This window comes from Apodemus sylvaticus, chromosome 1 (genome assembly GCF_947179515.1).
Source record: "Apodemus sylvaticus chromosome 1, mApoSyl1.1, whole genome shotgun sequence".
Lineage (NCBI taxonomy): Eukaryota > Metazoa > Chordata > Mammalia > Rodentia > Muridae > Apodemus > Apodemus sylvaticus.
Window position 1 is genome coordinate 99903984 of NC_067472.1, and position 21372 is coordinate 99925355.

At 37.7% G+C, this 21372-nt stretch overlaps 2 protein-coding genes across 2 annotated transcripts; one reads left to right on the forward strand and one right to left on the reverse strand.

Annotated features, from left to right (window-relative positions):
• Positions 1–9803: 9803 nt before the first annotated feature.
• LOC127680264 (olfactory receptor 2D3-like) lies at positions 9804–10778 on the forward strand. Its single transcript, XM_052175795.1, has one exon. It carries the CDS (start codon positions 9822–9824, stop codon positions 10776–10778), a length of 957 nt encoding a protein of 318 aa, XP_052031755.1. The 5' UTR covers positions 9804–9821.
• Positions 10779–16204: 5426 nt separating this feature from the next.
• Positions 16205–17155, reverse strand: LOC127682507 (olfactory receptor 2AG2-like). The gene has a single exon (XM_052178862.1). It carries the CDS (start codon positions 17153–17155, stop codon positions 16205–16207), a length of 951 nt encoding a protein of 316 aa, XP_052034822.1.
• Between the last annotated feature and the right edge of the window lie 4217 nt (positions 17156–21372).

Genomic DNA, 21372 nt, shown 5'->3' on the forward strand with positions numbered 1-21372 from the left:
CCATTTGAGAGGTTTTGTTACTCTCAGATCCAGTATCTTGCACTTCCATGTTTCTCATGGTGTGCACATTTTTACACTGTTCTTATAGAGTGTATTTTTTGTTTTTCCACCCAAAGCAGGTGAGCATGCCCAAATATGTATTTCTCATTTTTCCTGCTGTTCATACTTGGGTGCATCCCATTATCTAATAGGTGCTATATCCTTTAAACCGCACTCATACATAGAGTAAACAATGGGAAACAATGTCTTGAAATTTAACATATATAATAGGAATGTATTTGTATAAGTATAAAATTATCAGAAACTAAGAAATAGAAAAAAAAAAAGAACTCAGTTTAATGGAGTAAATGAACACTTGCCTGGGGGTGGAAGCTGAAGAAGATGGTACTGCTAGATAACTATGGATTTATCTAGTTGATAAATCAGGAAGTGAACTTCAGTTGGGGAAACCACAGGGACGAAGCTCAGACTTATACATGAGTCTGACAAGGATTTTAAATGGGAGTCAGGAGAAGTGAACTTGTAGACATCTTCAGACAGTCACAGATGTTATGTGGCTAAAGTATATGTTTGATTAAAGCCACATTGAATTGGTTTAAATAAGAGATTTTCAAATGATAAGATCAGGATTTAAAAGGTTGTTCTATGAATGCATTGGATTGGGCAACACAGGAAGTTGAAAGAAAATAGAGGTACAATAAACAAGCATCTAGAGCATTGGAAACTTGACTAAGGATACATTAGGAATATATAGAAGCAAGTAACATCACAACGGTTTAAATTGTCTGAGAAGTATCAAGTCATCAAGGGAAGAGAGCAAAACACGTATTTTCAGTGTAGGAGACTATCTTAGTAGTTGAATATGTGTTGTAGGGAAAAACCTGCATGAGTACAATAGCTTCTTTTTGGTTGTTTTTTTCTGAAGCTGATTGATAAAATGCATGCCATATGTGCATTTGTTCATATGTAATAAGAAATTTCTACTTATTGGTATTCTAAAGAACTAAAAGTTATCATGAGACATTTTCCCATTTGATGTTTATATACAATAATATGTTTTCCTTAGCAAATGGAGAAGTAATACTATTATCTTTATTTTTAATACTGGAAATGGATTACATATCTTATTTAAGAGAATTATTAATTTAGAGATCTCAGAGTCAAATCAAGTTGTATCTCTCCAAAACTTAAATCATTCGTATAATCATTTTCTCTATTGGTTTATATGTATTTTTTTAACCAGGTATAGAAAAGTCTCAATCTCCTTTAAACTAACTCTCTTTCTTTTTTGATGCTATTTTATTTTGCATTAATTAGTTATTTTATTTATTTACATTTCAAATGGTGTCCCTTTTCCTGGTTTCCCCTTTGTAACCACCATTCCATCCCCTCTCTCCTGTGCGTCTAAGAGTGTGCTCCCCTACTCACTCCCCACTTCCTGCCTCTAGCATCTCCCTATGCTGTGGCAACAGCCTCCACATAACCAAGGACCTCCCCTCCCATCGATGTCAGATAAGACAATCCTCTTCTACATGTGTAGCTGGAGCCATGAACCCTTCCATGTATACTCTTTGGTTGGTGGTTAAATCCCTGGGAGCTCTATGGGGGGTCTGGTTAGTTGATATTGTTGTTCTTCTTGTGCAGTTGCAATCCTCTTCAGTCCCTTCAGTCCATCCCCTAGCTCTTACACTGGAGTCTCCAGACTCAGTCCAATGGTTGGCTGTGAGTATCTGCATCAGTGTTAGTCAGATGCTGGTGGAGCTTCTCAGAGGACAGCTACACTAGGTTCCTTCTGAGAGCATTTCTCTCGTCATTAGCAATAGTATCAGGATTTGGTGTCTGCAGAAGGGATGAATCCATAGGTGGTATGGTCCCTGGACAGCCTTTCCTTCAGTCTCTGCTCCATTTTTTGTCCCTTTGTTTCCTTTAGACAGGAACAATTCTGTGTTAAAAATTTTGAGATCTGTGGGAGGCCCATCCCTCAAGTTGGGGCCATGCATATGTATTGGAGGTGGTTTCTTGAGGTTCTATCTCCCTTCTGTTGGGTATTTCAGCTATTGTCATCCCCATTGGGTGCTGTTAACCTCTTGATTCCCTAGCTTCTGGAACTTTCTAGTGGTTCCTGCCCATTCCCCACCACTCCCTGCTACATGTTTCTATTCATTCTTTTGACCCTCTGGACTTCTCTCCTGCCTTATGCCATACCTGATCCTTCCCCACTTTTTTTCTCTTTCTTCTCTCTCCCTCCCAAGTTCCTCCCTGTCTCTAGCTCCCATGATTACCTTGTCCCCTCTTCTAAGTAGTAATGAAGCACCCACTCTTTGTTCTTTCTTCTTGCTAATCTTCATATGGTCTGTTAGTTGTATTGTGGGTATTTTGAGCTTTTGGGCTACTATCCACTTATCAGTAAGTACATACCATGTGTGCCCTTTTGGGTCTGAGTTACCTCACTCACAATGATATCTTCTAGTTCCATACATTTGCCTACAAAGTTCATGAAGTCATTGCTTTTAATAGCTGAGTAGTATTCCATTGTGTGAATTTACCACATTTTCTGCATCCATTCCTCTGTTGAGGAACATGTGGGTTGTTTCTAGCTTATGACTGTTATAAATAATGTTTCTGTGAACATAGTACAGTATGCGTCCTGGTTATATGTTGGAGTATTTTTGGGTATTTTCCTAGAAGTGGTATAGCTGGGTCCTTAGGTAATCCACCAGCAGTGGAGGAGTGTTCCTCTTTCTCCACATCCTTGCCAGCAACTTCTGTCACCTGAATTTTTTTTATCTTCAGCATTCTGATCAGTATGAGATGGACACAAAGAAGAAAATGAGCATAAAAAAGGGGAAGAAATGAAAGGATATGTTACACTTGTGAAGCCTAGGCAGGCAGATTTCTGAGTTCAAGGCCAGCCTGTTCTACACAGTGAGTTCCAGGACAGCCAGGTCTACACAGAGAAAACCCTGTCTCAAAACAAACAAACAAACAAACAAACAAACCAACAAAACCAAAAACCAAAACAAAACAAATAAAAATCCAAAAACCCATCCAATAAACAAAAAAACTACAGGAAGCTAGATGCCTGCTTTTCATATGTTCTGTTATTTATTTATCTATTGAAATGACAAGTATAAAAAAGGAAATAAAAGTTGCAGGTAACCTTGTTTCTTAAAGAGGAGCTCTTAGGTACCCTGATATACTGTTTTAGTTTTACTTCCCTTTCATCTCACAGGGATCCTAACTTTACCCACTCTGATTCTTATTCTATTGCCCTTTAAAACACATTAGGCATAAGAAGTCATGTTCTGCTGGTACTTTTATCACAAATCATAAATGTAATTTCTTCCTTACCTACATAGCGCTGACTCCTCAGGTCCCTTTTAGGGATTTCATGCACACGAGGCAGAGCTGTTTCCAGTGATCTGAAGCCTTACTCTGGCTTCTTTCCCTTTTTCCTTCAAGGATTTGTAGGACAGAGAAGATTCATATCACACACACAAGGAGCAGTTTCCTGGAATATGTTTTCTCTAATTCAGGTAACAATATTTGCCATGTCCTGTATTTTAATTCTAACAGGCTTAGGCTTTCCATTGTTCTCCTCTGAGTAAGCAGTGTGGTGAGATTCAGATTTGCAGTCATCGTCGGGTGTCCTGTTGTCAAAACTGTCTATGTGAATAGATATTTCCATCAAGTCTGTAAGCTTTTAACCGTTATTTATTTATTCAAATCTCTCTCTCTCTCTCTCTCTCTCTCTCTCTCTCTCTCTCTCTCTCTCTCTCTCTCTCTCTCTCTCTCTCTCTCTCTCTCTCTCTCCCTCTCTGACTCCTTACATTTCTGATGCTGTTATATTTCTCATTCCCTGTTTTGTCTTTCCAACTTTCACTTTTCATATGTTCTTCCTAATGAAGATTCTCTTTCCTGTGTCTAATGTACTATTAAACTTCTCTTACATCCCAGCTTTAATCATTCAGTGTTTAAAATCTGATAAAAACAGTATTTCTTCCTTTAGTGGTTTCTTGGTTGTCTGAATAAATGCACTATCCTTTTTTTTAATAGAATGGAGATAAAATATTTTTCATATTGTTTTAATATGATGTCTGATAGTTGCAGCATCATGTTTTTCTCTATTATCTCGAGTTATTTTGTTCCATCTGTCTCTTAGATGTTCCTATTGTATGTCATGTTTTATATTACTTGTTATTGAATACAAGGCATTGTGCATGGGATTTTGTAAAGCTAGTTCAGGGTTCCTGATACTACCCTCCTGGGCAAAGAATTTATTTAATTATGTTGGGAGTTAAGTAAAGAGTAGATTGTCTTATGTAAAACAGATTAAATTGATTTAGACTGGACAGTTTATACGCTTCCTCACTCATTGGAGATCACAAATAATGCCTTAAATATTAGATTAGTGACACTTAAATTTGGCAAGTGGTATGTTATTATTTGTATCTTGTTCTATTGTAAGACTGTTGGAGGCCTCCTTATCTCTTCATTTCCTACATGCCCACAGTCCACAAATTCCTTATCGTGAGAAAATACTACCACTGGCTTCTTCACATGGTGATGGTTCTCTTTCTAAGATTTTGTCACTTTGATAATTGCTCTTTCTAACTCTGTGAAGAATTGAGTTGGGATTTTGATGGGTATTGCATTGAATCTGTATAGTGCTTTAGGCAAAATGGCCATTTTAACTATATTGATTCTACCGATCCATGAGCATGGGAGGTTTTCCCATTTTTTGAGGTCTTCTTCCATTTCCTTCTTCAGAGTCTTGAAGTTCTTGCCATACAGATCTTTCGCATGTTTGGTAAGAGTCACCCCAAGATACTTTATACTGTTTGTGGCTATTGTGAAGGGGGTCATTTCCCTAATTTCTTTCTCAGCCTGCTTATCCTTTGAGTATAGGAAGGCCACTGATTTGCTTGAGTTGATTTTGTACCCAGGATAGCTAAAACTATTCTCAGCAACAAAAGAAAATCTGGGGGAATCAGTATCCCTGACCTCAAGCAATACTACAGAGCAATAGTGTTAAAAACTGCATGGTATTGGTACAGTGACAGGCAGGAGGATCAGTGGAACAGGATTGAAGATCCAGAAATGAACCCACACACCTATGGCCACTTGATCCTCGACAAAGAGGCTGAAAACATCCAATGGAAAAAAGATAGCCTTTTCAACAAATGGTGCTGGTTCAACTGGAGGTCAGCATGCAGAAGAATGCGAATTGATCCATCCTTGTCTCCTTGTACTAAGCTCAAATCCAAATGGATCAAGGACCTCCACATAAAGCCAGACACTCTGAAGCTAATAGAAAAGAAACTGGGGAAGACCCTTGAGGACATCGGTACAGGGAGAAAGTTTCTGAACAGAACACCAATAGCGTATGCTCTAAGAGCAAGAATTGACAAATGGGACCTCATAAGGTTACAGAGTTTCTGTAAGGCAAAGGACACCGTCAAGAGGACAGATCGGCAACCAACAAATTGGGAAAAGATCTTCACCAATCCTACATCAGATAGAGGGCTAATATCCAATATATATAAAGAACTCAAGAAGTTAGACTCCAGAAAACCGAACAACCCTATTAAAAAATGGGGTACAGAGTTAAACAAAGAATTCTCACCTGAAGAACTTCGGATGGCGGAGAAGCATCTTAAAAAATGCTCCACTTCATTAGTCATTAGGGAAATGCAAATCAAAACAACCCTAAGATTTCATCTTACACCAGTCAGAATGGCTAAGATTAAAAATTCAGGAGACAGCAGGTGTTGGAGAGGGTGCGGAGAAAGAGGAACACTCCTCCACTGCTGGTGGGGTTGCAAATTGGTACAACCACTCTGGAAAGCAGTCTGGCGGTTCCTCCGAAAACTGGGCACCTCACTTCCAGAAGATCCTGCTATACCACTCCTGGGCATATACCCAGAGGATTCCCCACCATGTAATAAGGATACATGCTCTACTATGTTCATAGCAGCCCTATTTATAATTGCCAGATGCTGGAAAGAACCCAGGTATCCCTCAACAGAAGAGTGGATACAAAAAATGTGGTATATCTACACAATGGAGTACTATTCAGCCATTAGAAACAATGAATTCATGAAATTCTTAGGCAAATGGATGGAGCTAGAGAACATCATACTAAGTGAGGTAACCCAGACTCAAAAGGTGAATCATGGTATGCACTCACTAATAAGTGGTTATTAACCTAGAAAACTGGAATACCCAAAACATAATCCACACATCAAATGAGATACAAGAAGAAAGCAGGAGTGGTCCCTGGTTCTGGAAAGACTCAGTGAAACAGTATTTGGCAAAACCAGAACGGGGAACTGGGAAGGGGTGGGAGGGAGGACAGGGGAAGAGAAGGGGGCTTACGGGACTTTCGGGGAGTGGGGGGGGGGCTAGAAAAGGGGAAATCATTTGAAATGTAAATAAATTATATCAAATAAAAAAAAAGACAAAAAAAAAAAAAAAAAAAAAAAAAACAAAATAAACAGAAGATAGATGAGTGATTGATAGATAAACATATTCTAAAAAGTGATATAGCTAGCCATATGGCACACATATTTAATCCCAGTACTTGGGAGGCAAAGGCCAGCCTGGTCTATATACAGTTCCAGGACTGTCAGAGTTACAAAGAGAAACAGTGTCATGTAATATAGCTAATTATCTATTTTGCAACTCAGTAAGGGTATTTGAAATAGTAATATATTATTATTATTATTAATACTTGACCATGATACATGATATGATAATAAAAACAAAATAGGAAGAAAAGCAAAAAAAAAAAAAAAAAAAAAAAAAAAAGATTTTGTCACTAAGGCCTTTCTGGTCTCAGAATTGTAGTCACTAGAGTGTGTATGTGTCACAGTTCACTGCACTGTATTCTGTGTTTGTGCATGTGTACCAGTATTACTCCATAGTTCATCCTTTACTTAATGACCATCGTTTTATTATTTGATAAAATATCACTTAGTGGTCACAAATTCTTTACTTAATATGTGTCTATGTATCACTTCTTGTTATATTTCTTTCTTTAATCAAAAGCCACATTTTGTCACATTATACAGTTTCCATTCAAATTTGGCAGATATTTTAAATGAAATGGAAAAACAATAATAAATAAATAAACAATTAAAATAAATAAAAAACCACACATAAATGAAAGTAATAGAAAACTAAAAAGAAAATGTTTGTCAATTACTTTAATAGCCGCATTTCTTTGCCCACAGATTTTGGTTTTATTTGCAAATATACATCTCTCCTCAGGGAATCTAATCCCCTATATTAGAATTTATTCTAGGGCTACTGGACGCTACAGCAAAGATACATCATTTTTGCTGTTTGATACAAAAAGGAAGCATAGTTTTGGTTCCAAGGATGAAGCTGGGTTGAAGACCATGTGCCAGGATGTACAAAAGGATGTTGAAGTTATCCCTACCATGGCCGTTTGGTAATTCCCATTTCTATTTTATATTTTGCTATTAATTTTGCAAGTGAACATAAAACAAAATGAGCATCATTATTTTTGTACTTATGTGATTATATTTTGTTTTTTTTTTTTATCTGCTCCTCAGCATCCTCTCATCCTCCCAGATCCCATCCTCTTCCTCTTCCCCAAATAGGTCGCCTTAGATTTTCATGTCTCATATATTACATTACACACTTATTTACCCCCACTCCCCTAGGTGTGTTCTTATGCTAGTCTCATTACTGTCTTCTCTTTTCAGCACGCAAAAACATTTTTTTCATTCCAAAAAATTTTAGAACCAACATATTAGAACTAGTCAAGCCGGGCGGTGGTGGTGCACGCCTGTAATCCCAGCACTTGGGAGGCAGAGGCAGGCGGATCTCTTGAGTTCGAGGCCAGCCTGGTCTACAGAGTGAGTTCCAGGACAGCCAGGGCTATACAGAGAAACCCTGTCTCCAAAAAACCAAAAAAAAAAAAAAAAAAAAAAAGAACTAGTCAAAAATCTAGCATATTTATACAATCCATTATAATTGTTTAAAAATACTCTATTCTGAAACAGTGTAATTTTAGTTGTAAAATGGCTAGTTTTTAAAATACACTTCTCAGGACTAGAGAGATGGATCAGTGGTTAATACCACTTGCTGCTTTTATAAAGCACTGAAATTGTTTCCAACACTGAGGTCAGGTGGCTCATAAGCAGCTATACATTCAGCTGCACAGGGATCTAATGACCTCTTCTGGAAACTTGCACACATGTGTATACACTCACATACACATACACACACACACACACACACACACACACACACACACACGCGCGCGCAGAGAGAGAGAGAGAGAGAGAGAGAGAGAGAGAGAGAGAGAGAGGAGAGAGAGAGAGGGAGGGAGACAGAGAGAGACAGAGAGAGACATAGAGAGACAGAGACAGAGAGACAGAAACTCACAGATGCACATACACACAGAGAGACACACAGACACACATGTACAGATGCCTGCACACATATAAGTGCACACACATGCACTTTTACACACATGCACCCATATTAAAAGAATAAATAAATCTAGATAAATAACCTTTATTAAGGCATAACATAATTTCAGAGAGGAAGAGACATTATAAGTGGAAAGTGGAATGAAATTTTAAATCATGCCTACAACCATGTACCTAGGCCCTATTTTAAGAAGTCTATCTCTCATATCATTATTCTTTTTAACAGGGTAACACTTTGGCTTTTATTGTTGTTTTGTTTTTGTTTCTCAAGACATGGTCTCACTTTATAGTCAAGGATAGCTTCAAACTCATTCTGACACCAAATCTAATTAAAACTCAGGTTCCTAACAAAAGTCAAAGTTTATCTGAGATTTTCTATCATAAGACTGTGAGATCCTATTCAGGAGATGAAATTCCCTGCTCAATCCTGGACTTGTTCCCCAACAAAGTCAGGGTGAAGACACTTGATTCTCATTACATTGGATTTATGTAGGCACACTTGAGAATGCAACATAATTTTTCATGTTTTTCCTCTTTTCATATAAAACAGTTGATTATAGAGCAGATCATACACAGTGCATAGCCATAAAGCTTTCTCTTCATTTATATTGAATCGTCATTTCAGCAGTTGTTTTATCGTTTAAAATACCTATAGATGAAAATCAAGAAGTAATGTGGGAGGTTTCTCTGTTGGGGCTCAAATCCTTATTTGAAATTCCTGTTTAACACAGACCAACATCTTACTGACATGATTTTTGATGAGCTGCTAGGCATATTGAAATCTAAGAGCCAAAAATACATCTTCTATTAATAAAGCAAATTTACTTTACTTTCAGACAATTGATACAGGAAAATGGAATTGAACCAGCAGATATTTTGAAACTGAAAGCATAGAGTAACCAAAGGTTTTTTCTTATGTAGCTACACGGTAATTTTCTTATCTACACTTATTTAGATACCAGGATTAACACAAAAATCTATATAGCACATGATGTTCATGCATCAAGTAGAATAAACAGGGAAATAATGTGCTTAAAATCTATGTGAAAATTAGATGTGGTAAAGAAAATTTGAGATTCCAGCACTTAGGAGGCCAAACAGGAGACTGATGAGTTCATGGACAGCCTGGGTTTCACAGTGAGTTCCTTTCTCAAAAAGAATAAAACAACACAACAACAAAAAATGGTTTCCTGGATAGAGATAAGCCAGTGTGCATTTTTACAGGAACTGGCACCTAGTGGGAAAGAGATGGAAGCTAAAAATTATTAGGATGTATTTTCTAACTACATACTTGTTTATAAAGGACTGAAAACATTGCTTTTCCTTCTGACAACAGGTAAACAGGAATAAATATCAATGGGGGTAGGAAACCAAACTTATGTTGTAGAATTTATTCTACTGGGACTCTCAGAGAATCCTAAAGTTCAAGTTTTATTGTTCTGTATTTTCCTTATCATCTATTTCCTTTCTGTATTTGGAAACTTGCTCATTATAATCCTCATTCAAATTGACTCTCGACTTCATACACCCATGTACTTTTTCCTCAAAAACTTATCCTTTGCTGACCTCTGCTTCTCTACAAGCATTGTACCCCAGATGCTGGTCCACTTCCTTTCAAAAAGGAAAAACATTTCCTTCATTGGATGTGCAATACAGATAGTTGTCTTTCTCCTAGCAGGGTGCACAGAGTGTGCTCTGCTGGCAGTGATGTCCTATGACCGGTATGTTGCTGTCTGTAAACCCCTGCACTACTCCACCATCATGACACAGAGAGTTTGTTTCCAGTTGGCTGTAGTTTCCTGGATAAGTGGAGCATTTGCATGTTCAGTGGACAGTACATTTACACTGCATATCCCTTATCGGGGACAGAATGTAATTAATCACTATTTCTGTGAACCTCCTGCCCTCCTAAAGCTGGCTTCAGCTGATACCTATAATGCTGAAATGGCTCTGTTTTTAGTGGGAGTGATTATCCTTTTAGCTCCTGTCTCACTCATCCTTGTCTCCTATGGGAACATCATCTCCACTGTGATCCGGATGCAGTCAAGGGAGGGAAGGCTCAAGGTCTTTTCAACCTGTGGTTCCCACCTCACTGTTGTGGTCCTTTACTATGGATCTGGAATATTTGCCTACATGAGACCCAACTCCAAGACAATGAGTGAAAAGGATAAGGTTGTCTCTGTGTTCTACTCAGTTATGACTTCCATGCTAAATCCAATCATTTACAGTCTTAGAAACAAAGATGTGAAAGGTGCTCTCGGAAAGCTGGTTGGAAGACTGTGCACAATCAAGGGTGGTGGTGCAGAAATTTAAAGGGTACTTGGAACTTTTCAACTGACAACATAGTTCTAGCACCTTTATTCATTTTTTCCCTTGCTTTCTTCTTTTCTCACACTTCACAAAATGAGTAAATCACATTTCTTCCCTCTGCCTCCCTGGAATGACTTGTGAATCCACTAACAAGTTACTAAAAATACAGAGATAATAATGTTAGAAAATATGTTAAGATATGGCAGAAGAAAACTACTATGAACATCAAAATTACAAGCCATGGTTTATTTGAAGATCAGGGACATATTATGAAGTTTACTGTACTGAGAAAAGGTTTGCTTATGTGGATGTACAATTTCAGCCATCATCAACGGGTAGAAAACAAACCTAAAGAAGCATGAAGAATAAGCAAAGTCACAGAATATTCAATAATAGCATACTGATAATGTTACAAGGAAATGAATATGTTACCAGAAACAAAGCTTAAGGAAATTTTGAACAGTGTGGTCATAAAACTTACTAGTTATCCCATATTCTGCAAAAGGTCCTGTGTATATTTAATAGTAGGCATACTTAACCAAGAGAAGTGTTCTGGCTGTAATATTTCCTTATAAGCTTTATTTTGAATGACAATAATTGAATGGAACATTAATCTTGACAATGCGTGTTGGCACAGAACCACAATGTTGCAAATAATTTGTATTTAAGACAAATTAGAGCTATTAGAACTGTGAGAGCATTTACACATAATTTCATTCTATCTGTTAGTTCTGAATTTGAAGACACTCTTCTTGATTATTTTATATAGATTTGAACTGCTTATATCTGTAATTTTCTTAATGCATACTTACTGAGTACATTTCTGATAAATCTGCAATTTTTATTAGTATTAAAATTATCATGCTTTGTAAGTTTGAGTATTTAAAACTGGTTTTAGAAAAAGCTTAAACAGAGACAAAAAGTAGGTATCTGGAACAAATAAGGCATTAAAATTTTAATTACAATTAAAAAAGAATGATGCAGAAAATAATAGGAATGGTGACTGAAAAGTTGAGTACTGATTAATTTTTCTGGATGATATCAATGAGAGTCTAATAATGATAGCATCATGGAGAATCTTACTAAAATGAACTGATTACAGGTAATGAGAAGGTAAATTATGTATCAGATAAATGGAGACTGTATATATAAGATAAATAAGACATTAAAATTCCAAATAAAACAGTGTGAAAAGATGGAGGACTCTGCATGGAAAAGGAGAAGGCCTTAATCCTGGGCCTTAGAATGAAATGTAGTATTAGGTATATGACAATAAATCAGGGCTTGTCATATCACATCTCTTACTCCATGGTAGGACGTCTGGACATGCTACCCAGGTAGCTGAGAAACTTCTTATAAACTCTTTACCAGTCTTGTGTAGAATGCTGCAAAGCAACATTTCACCCTGTGGCAGTTATAATATCTGCTCTTTCTGGTACCACTTGGAGCTGTGTAGAAGTCTAGAGCCAGGAGTGCATTACAGAAAGAGGTAGTGTAGGACTTGATGCCCGACCCCAGATGGAAATAGAATTGGAAGTCTATGTGGTCCTAATGTGACCTGACATTTTGTGTTGGTGACAATGAGACTATCCACTCTATATCTTCTCTAACCACAGGTAACACAATGTTGAGAAAGCAAACGTTCACTGTTGCAAGAAATGAGAGTTCTGCACATGGTTGTTGCACAGGAGCCTGAGGTTAGTTTCTCTGCAATGGGAACTAGTGCCAGATAGATCCAAACAACATTTACATGGACTGGCATTATAGATGAGGGCTCTGGTCTTGACATTATTTCTAGAAGCTTATAGGAAAGGAGTATCCACTTAGACACTCCCTCCATTCTGAACAACATATCACTTGGAAAAGTTTTGTGCTTCGGGCACTTTCTAGTGTGAAACAATGGTAAACATCAACTATAGACTCAGGAAAACTGTATAGAGGATACCACCTGTTGCCAATACTGCTTACTCTGAGAACCTAAGGATCCTATTTAGAAATAGAGATCAGTAAACTGTTATGAAGACTGTAATAAACATCCAATCTTTGATGAACAGACAATGTTGCAGATTAGGAAACATTAGAAACTTTCAATCCTTGTAAAACAGAAAGAAATAGGATGTTAAAAATAGAACTAATAGCAACTAGCATGGGTGAATTTCTGGACAAATAATTTAAAGCAACTGTTTTAAGAAAACTCAATGAACTTCAGCCAACAAAAACAGACAATTTAGTACCCTACCCAGGAAACTTAACAGAAATATATAAGTAACTAAAAAGCAATCAATCCAAAAACCTGGGGCTAAAATGCAATTAGAAACATAAAAGGACATGCCAGAAGCAGAATTCAGCAAGAGAAACAGTGAAATAAAAGAGATGTGACTTGGAAATAATTAGAAAAATTTACAGGGACATTGAAATAGCATCAAAAAATCTTGTTTTGGCTTTTAAGGGGGCCTTGGGAATTCCAAGTTTATAGAAAGTTTATTCAATGAGATAATAACAGAAAATTCCCCAAGCCTAAAGGACACAAAGTCTAGGCAATGTAAAGTCAAACAACACCAGTTATAATGAACCAAACCAAGTCCACCCCAAAGACAATCATATTCTCAGTAAGTTAAGGGCAAAGACAGTATTTCCAAACAGAAAGAAAAAATACACAAGAATGTCACAGTTTGCCTAACCTAGAATTCTCAGCAGAGATGTCACAAATGAGGAAGGATGAAAGATAAATTCAGAGTTAAAAGAAAATCTTCTAATCAAAATTAATATAACCAACAAAATTATTCTTTAGAAATTAAAGATAAACAAAGATCTTAGCAGACAAAGAAATCTAGGACAATGTATACTACTTGATGAGTTATTCAGCCTGAAGGAGTCTTTAATAGGTAAAAAGAATAGCAGAGATTGGAAAACTCAGTGTCATAAGAAATATTACTAAATAATCCTGAATATTTCATGCAAATATAGTCCATACTCCATTTATAATTTTAGTATGAAAATTTAAAATCAAACAATTAAAATATATGTCCTATGATATCTCAAGATATACATAGAAAGATATGAGAGACTGATCAAAAATTCAAAATGTAGAAAGCAGTACAGTACAAATGTTGAGGACTTTGCTGATAGTTTTTCTTTTCTTTTCTTTTCTTTTCTTTTCACCCTTTATCTTTATAATCATACTAAGTCACTACTGTTTCAAAATTGTTTGTTGTAGTCAAAATATATTCATAAGCCTCATTGTAACAACAAAGCATCCATGCATAGTAAACTCATAAATAGCAAGGAAGGAATTCAACCCATTACTAAGGAAAATGATTAATGACAAAGGAGGACTATGAGAAAGTAAAAAGAAAGGTGAAAGTGGAAATAATGTAAGTACAGTCTTTGTGTTGAACAGCTTATTGTAATATGTCCCTTTATATAAATTCTCAAGGCCTAAGTTTCTACTGTCTGAGATAGTCTAGGCTCCCTATCCCCTGTTTCCAATCTGATTTTTAATATATTATACATCTATGTATACTTAAATCCTGCTCTGGAGATTAATATCTCTGTGTCTACCATCTGGTTCTCTGCCTCTTAAGCTCTTTTTATCAGCTTTGAACCTTGGAAGGAAATCCCAACATGGCCCAAACAAAATCTGTATGTTCTCTTTTATCCTCAAAAACAGTTAAATAAGATTTATAAATCTCTATCCTTTGGTGGCTGGAGGCAGGCAGCTTTATTGACTACTTTCCTTTCCTTCCTTCCTTCCTTCCTTCCTTCCTTCCTTCCTTCCTTCCTTCCTTCCTTCCTTCCTTCCTTCCTCTCTTTCTTTCTTTCTTTCTTTCTTTCTTTCTTTCTTTCTTTCTTTCTTTCTTTCTTTCTTTCTTTCTTTCTTTCTTTCTTCCTTCCTTCCTTCCTTCCTTCCTTCCTTCCTTCCTTTCTTTCTTTCTTTCTTTCTTTCTTTCTTCCTTCTTTCCTTCCTTCCTTCCTTTCTTTTTTTTGCCTTTTTCTATATTCTTTGTTTATATTCCAAATGATTTCCCTTTCCTGGTTCCCCCCTCCCCACAAGTCCCATAAGCCCTCTTCCCTCTGCCCCCCCTCCCACTCCTCTGTTCTGGTACTCCCCTACAGTGCTGCATCAAGTCTTTCCAGGACTAGGGCACTCTCCTTCCTTCTTCTTGGGTATCATTGATATGTGAATTGTGCCTTGGGTATTCAGAGCTTCTGGGCTAATATCTACTTATTAGTGACCTCATTCCATGTGTGTTCTTTTGTGAATGAGTTACCTCACTTAGGATGATATTTTCCAGTTCCAACCATTTGCCGAAGAATTTCATGAATTCATTTTTTCTAATTGCTGAGTAGTATTTCATTGTGTAAATATACCACATTTTCTGTATCCATTCCTCCATTGAGGGACATCTGGGTTCTCTCCAGCATAGAGCCTTATTTATTGACTACTTTTCAATGCCTCCCTCCTAGCACTCAGACAACCAGTCAGCCTGTTTGCACAGCAGGAATCCCTAGCATCTCTAAGTTGAGGCTCTCCCTGGCTGAGGCTGTGCTCCTTTGTTTTAGTTTTGCTAGCTGGTGCCAGGTGACTCAGCTCTGCTCTCTGAGAAATCAATTCTCTCCATGTCCCCCCCCCCCCGCCCCCAGACTCTCTCTCTCTCTCTCTCTCTCCTCTCTCTCTCTCTCTGTGTGTGTGTGTGTGTGTGTGTGTGTGTATTCCATCCTAGAATTTACAAATAATTTTAAAAGTGGGTTCTTGCCTACTGTGTTGGGGCCATGTGTTGCAGAGTGAGCACTTTGTGCTCTCAGCAAGTCATGTTCACAAATCCACCCAGGAGCTGTCTCAGATCTGAGAATGGAAAACACACGTGTGTGCGCACGTGCACATGCACACGCACAGGCATGCATGCACACATGCATGTGCCAGTTAGTTTTTAAAATGCTTTGACTAATTCAAAGGCTGGGCACTCTTTTTTTTAATTGATATATTTTTTATTACATTTCAAATGATTTCCCCTTTTCTGGGCACTCTTAAACCTTCCCTTGCTACCCCAAGCCCAACTGGGATCCATTCTTCCTCCCTGAGTCCTCTCCATTCTCTCGGTGTCCTATCTGTACAACAATAAGTGTTACCCTTGTGTCCAGTTGTTAGCCCCTGGCATCTTGATAGACCAAAAACCAATTGGGGACAACTACCTTTGGTGTCTGGACACGCAAATTCAAAGCATTAGTACCAATCTCCAACATATTTGTATATGAAATTCTCAAAAATTAAGTTAAAAATTCACACCTACTACACAATAGAAAATAATGTGTATATCTCATATAAGTATACTGTATATACCATCTAAGTCAATGAGAAACACTAAAGAATAATTGATATAGCAATTTGTTAGAAGAAGGAATAGTGAGAGGCAAGCTATGAATCATGCCTAAGGGGTGGAGTGTGCTGGCAGAATATGTCTCCCCAGTACCCTTCTAAAAGCTCCAATGACCTCCTTATTCCTCAGGCTGTAAATGAGGGGGTTCAGAGCTGGTGTGACAATTGTATAGAATACAGAGATGATATTGTCTTGCTTAGGACTGTGGAAGGAACTGGGCAGCACATACATGAAAGTGGCACCCCCATAGAACATCCCAACCACAGTCAAGTGGGAGGAACAGGTGACGAGGGCTTTCTTCCTGCCCGCATTTGAAGGCATGTGCAGTACAGTGAACAAAATTAGTGAGTAGGAAGTAACAATGGCAGAGAGGGGGAGCAAGAGGAATATCACTCCTGTCACATAAACCATGAGCTCATATTGAGATGTGTCTGCACAAGCCAACTTCAACAATGGAGGAATCTCACAGAGCAGGTGTCTGATTTTCTGGGACATGCAGAAAGGGAAGTGCATAGTGTACACTGTGTGACCTAGTGCACTAAGGGATGCCAGGATCCATGATGTGGTCACCATGAGCCAGCAGGCCTTTGGATTCATGAAGATCATATAGTTTAGAGGATGACAAATGGCCACATACCTATCATAGGCCATAAAGGCCAGAAGGAGGTCCTCTGCACCACCCAATGTCATTGCTGAGAACAATTGAAAGGCACATCCCTTAAAGGATATCGTGTTATCTCTGAGCAGAAAATCCACAACAGCCTTGGGAGTTACAACTGATGTGAAGAGGAGGTCAATGAGAGACAGATGCCTCAGTAGGAGGTACATTGGTACGTGAAGCCGGGCATCAACTGTGATGACCAATAGTAGCAGTCCATTGCTGGTCAGTGCCAGCATGTACAGGGATGTAACTGTGGCACAGAGCAGTTCAGGAGAGTCACTGCCATCCAGAATCCCCTCCAAGATGAATCCACTTCCCAAGGTAAAATTCCAGGGTTCCATTCTCAGTGGTCTTTTCTGCTTCCTAGAAACAGATACATTCTTACTAGAAGCCTTTCTAATGGAATTCAACCCACTTTGGAATTACCCTAGGATACTGTGGGATAGCCAATAAGAATCTCGTGCAGGATATTTTCTTTTTTTAGCTAAGTGTATTCTCTGATTTCTGTGAGTTTTCACTGAATTTTGGTACATTCCCAATTAAATGGGTAGCAGCATACTGAGAACTCCAAAACATTGAGAATCTTTTTCTTATGGTTTTAAATAATTTATACACAGATAAATAACTTTATAGATAGATATACTTATATCTGTTTTCTTATTAACAAACATACTGGGCATTGATTTAAACTCTGTTTCTGATTGAAGTCTGCTTGTGACTACAAGTCAGATTTTAAGGGTTAATTTTTAAATATTTTTATTTTCTAACTTTGAGTAGAGTTCTGCCTATTCTTGATGATCTAATTGCTAGCTTTCTTGCCAGAGAAATCTTTTGTCCTTGAACCACATGATCTTTTATATTTTTCTTATACCCTCCTCACCTTTACTGACTACTCTGTAGAAGTGAAAAGCAATGAAGTGGTGGTTGTGCTAGATCTTATCAACAAATTGGTTAGAGTGGTACAGAAGCCATATTCCTATCTGAAAGTGGTGGTGAGAAGTTTGTTTAGGAGTATACAAAAAATCAGATGGGCTTCACAGAGGCACAGCAGACACCTATATTTATAGCATATGATAAATTCTGAGATACAAAAATAAGACAAGTTGGGCAAGGCCCATAGCCAAACTGTTATGTAGGATTTAGAGAAAGACTGTGACTGTAATAGTTGACAGTCTTCACAGATGTTACCAGAAGAAAGTACTCCTGCCAACTACTGAATTAACATGATAGTTCCACTTTAGGAAGTTGAAAAGGAAAGGAAATGTGTGTGTGTGTGTGTGTGTGTGTGTGTGTGTGTGTATGTGTGTGTGTGTGTATGTGTGTGTGTGTGTGTGTATGAGAGAGAGAGAGAGAGAGAGAGAGAGAGAAGAGAGAGAGAGAGAGAGAGAGAGAGAGAGAGAGAGAGAGAGAGAGAGAGAGAGAGAGAAGTTACACAGCCTGCATTTTAGGATTGCATGTATTTCATGGTTAGGTAAAAGAAAAAGGAGGCATGAAAGAGAAATGGGAAACTCACCATTAAATGTATCTCCACCAAGTGTACTTATTTCTTCTATGTTGTTTGTTTCCACTCTGGTTATCTCAGATCATGACCTTTAAGTGAGAGGATCATAATAGGAAGGGCCATACAATCCAATTTTTTTCACATAGTCTAATTTTCCTAAGAACTAACAATATATCAGGAACTGAACTTGATTCTAAAGTAACTCTGAAAGTAGGAAAACATATCACACAGAAATCTGTATCATATAATCTTGACTATTGATAGTTGAATTAAACTACTAAATAGGAAGAACATAGAATAGAGGTTTCAGAAAGGATTTCCCAATAAAGTATTACATGAGGTGTTGGCTACATATGAATAAAATCTCACTAAGGAGATTCTATTACTGGTCAAAAAGCCCAGTACTGCAAAAGGAGATGAAAGATAGGACCATAAAGATCAGTGCATGAGAAAGCAGTGCAGCACATCCCCCTGTACTCTTCACATCCTAATCCAGGTACAGATGCCAGTCTGGAAAATGGCCTTTCAGTAATGATGTTTCACATTTCCTTGTTACTTAACCTTTCCCTTGCTCTATGTCATATCATATCTGATCCCATAGAGTCAAACAGACAGAACATGTCTTAACACAGAAACCCTGTCGGAAGCTCTGTGCTTATCTAAACCAAGAAAAATAAAACATGTTGGTGCAGTGTTTCTGTGAGACTTGAAAATATGCCTTTGTATAGATTTTATAGAAGATTTATGAACAGAAAAACAAAAGGAGGAAGAAAATTGCCTGGGACATTATTTCAGATTACTGCTCAAGGTCTGAAAGCAGAACAGAGTTGTAGTAAAGTGAAATAAGTGGGGCCAAAACCTTACCTACTTCCCTTTCAATCAAGAATCATGGTTCCTCCTACCCTGATCATTGTATCTTCATTTTATCCTCTAAAGAGAAAGATCAGAGCATGCATACAGGGCTAGTAAGAAAAAAATTCATTTCTGAAAAATAGATTTGCAGTATGATGACCTCACATCCAGAGCTGTCAGCAGAAGCTAAAACCACTAGGTGGCTTCTCTGTACTTATGTTGTAGAAATTTAGGTTCTTCTTCCAAGGCCTATGCTTCTAGAAATAAGACTCAGTCTAAAAATATATTTATAACTATTTTGGCTGTATAGCTAAGTTCTTCTCTTAGTGGAATAATAGCTTAAGATAACCCATATATTTTAAGCTGCATTCTGCCACATGGCTGGCTCTATTCCAAAATTCTTTCTCTTCCTGGACATCTTACATACTATTTCCTACATAAGCCATAAACATTTTTAATTGGCAGGTGATGCATCAATACAATACACAAGATATTCTCTCCAAATCATGGAAATAGCCAGAGGAAATTAAAGAAACTGAACTAAAATTTTGGAAACATGTTTTTATAACTTTGTCCGTTGTTTCATTGTTCAGGTAATTTAATTTTAAAAATTGTTTTCAATTGGCTTTTCTGAATTATTTTCAAAGTCAAGCAGATACGTAACAGAAGGAACTTAAACTGATATTAGATAGTCATCTTAGTGGTAATAGTCATCTCGGGGGGGGGGGGGGTGTGATTCGAATACCAGTAGCTTAAGAAGATCCACATATGTGGAAACTAAGTACTAAGTTTTATCATCCAACCAGCATCATGAATTCTAGTATCACAGGTTTACCCAGAAGGCAAGAATCATTGCAAGTGTCTATAGACATTCAAAGTTGTTCTTTTATGTCATGTCTAGAGTAAAGATGCAAAGAAAAGACAGGTGTCTGAAGACTGAGGAATGAGAGACTCTATTAGGGGCAGAGAGTTTATGATGTTGCATTGAAAAGTTTACAACTCCCACAAATTGTCTAGATCAAAGACAGAGCCCTTACCTCCAATACAAGTGTTCACAATGCTCGAGAAAAGAGAGGTATATCTTCTGTTGGTGTGCTCTTCAGATCCTGTGTGGCTGACACTAAGATCACAGTCAAATGGCCCTATAGTCACTACTGTTGCAAGTCCTTGCTGTGAAGGAGATGAAATCTAGGGTAAGACCTTGCAAAAGAATAGCTGAATCCTTCAGCGTGTTTTCCTTTGGAGATCTGTAGGCAGACATTGATTCAGAAGGAGTAATGTCCATCATACTTAGCTACCTTTGAAATACAAATCAACAGTAAGCAAAAATTCCATGTCACCCCAACTCAAAATAGCAATCAAGGCAGCAAACAACAGATCTGAATTATTTTAGACCATATCCTCATATTCTCATATCGTCTCACCTATAGGTGTCTATGGTATAAGAAAAGTGCTGTAGCAATTTGAAAAAAAAGAGGTGTGGATAGGACTTCTTAAAGAAAATGTCTCGTTTCATCATCCCTGGGGCAAGAATGAACCACAAGCTTCATCCTGAGGGAGGTTTGACAGTGTCATCCTCCCAGACGACATGACCTCCCCAGTAAATGCTGCTCACAAAAACTGGATTTTAATGAATTCTCTAGGCATGTCATTTGTCATACCACTTTTGTACATATCATCTGTTAAATTGGCTATGGGTCTCAGTTTTTCTGCCCAACATTGTCTTGCTCAGCCATTCTCAACTAGAGAGACAGTGCCAGGACCTGACCCAAATTGCAATTGTCCTCTGTGAAGCATTTTTCAAGTTACAAAGGATGTCCTGTGGCCCCTGTGAATGCTCTAATCTCCACTTTTTCTTATTCCTCTTGTGTAGCTTATTAAGATTAGCTACATTAGATACATTAGCTAATAATTAGTCAAATACATCAGCTAATATCAGATTGCCTTCTATTTTTCTTTGAGAAGGATTGACACTGAGATATTGAACATTACTACTCTGGCTCAGTCCTGTTTCTCCTCTCTGCCCACTCCTGCATATGCTCAAGTGGTCAGGTGCTTGTGTGTTGTTGCTACAGGGCTCAGACACTCAAGAGTTCTAGAAAAATACACAGAAACCACCTCATTGGTGTAATGAGAGTAAGGTGGATCAAGACAACATCCAATATTTTGGGCCATGCCCTCCAAGTTCACCTAGGGTCCCCAGGA

Excerpts from the sequence above, each read along its gene's own strand:
- LOC127680264 (XM_052175795.1), top strand. The coding sequence starts at position 9,822 with ATGGGGGTAGGAAACCAAACTTATGTTGTAGAATTTATTCTACTGGGA.
- LOC127682507 (XM_052178862.1), bottom strand. The coding sequence starts at position 17,155 with ATGGAACCCTGGAATTTTACCTTGGGAAGTGGATTCATCTTGGAGGGG.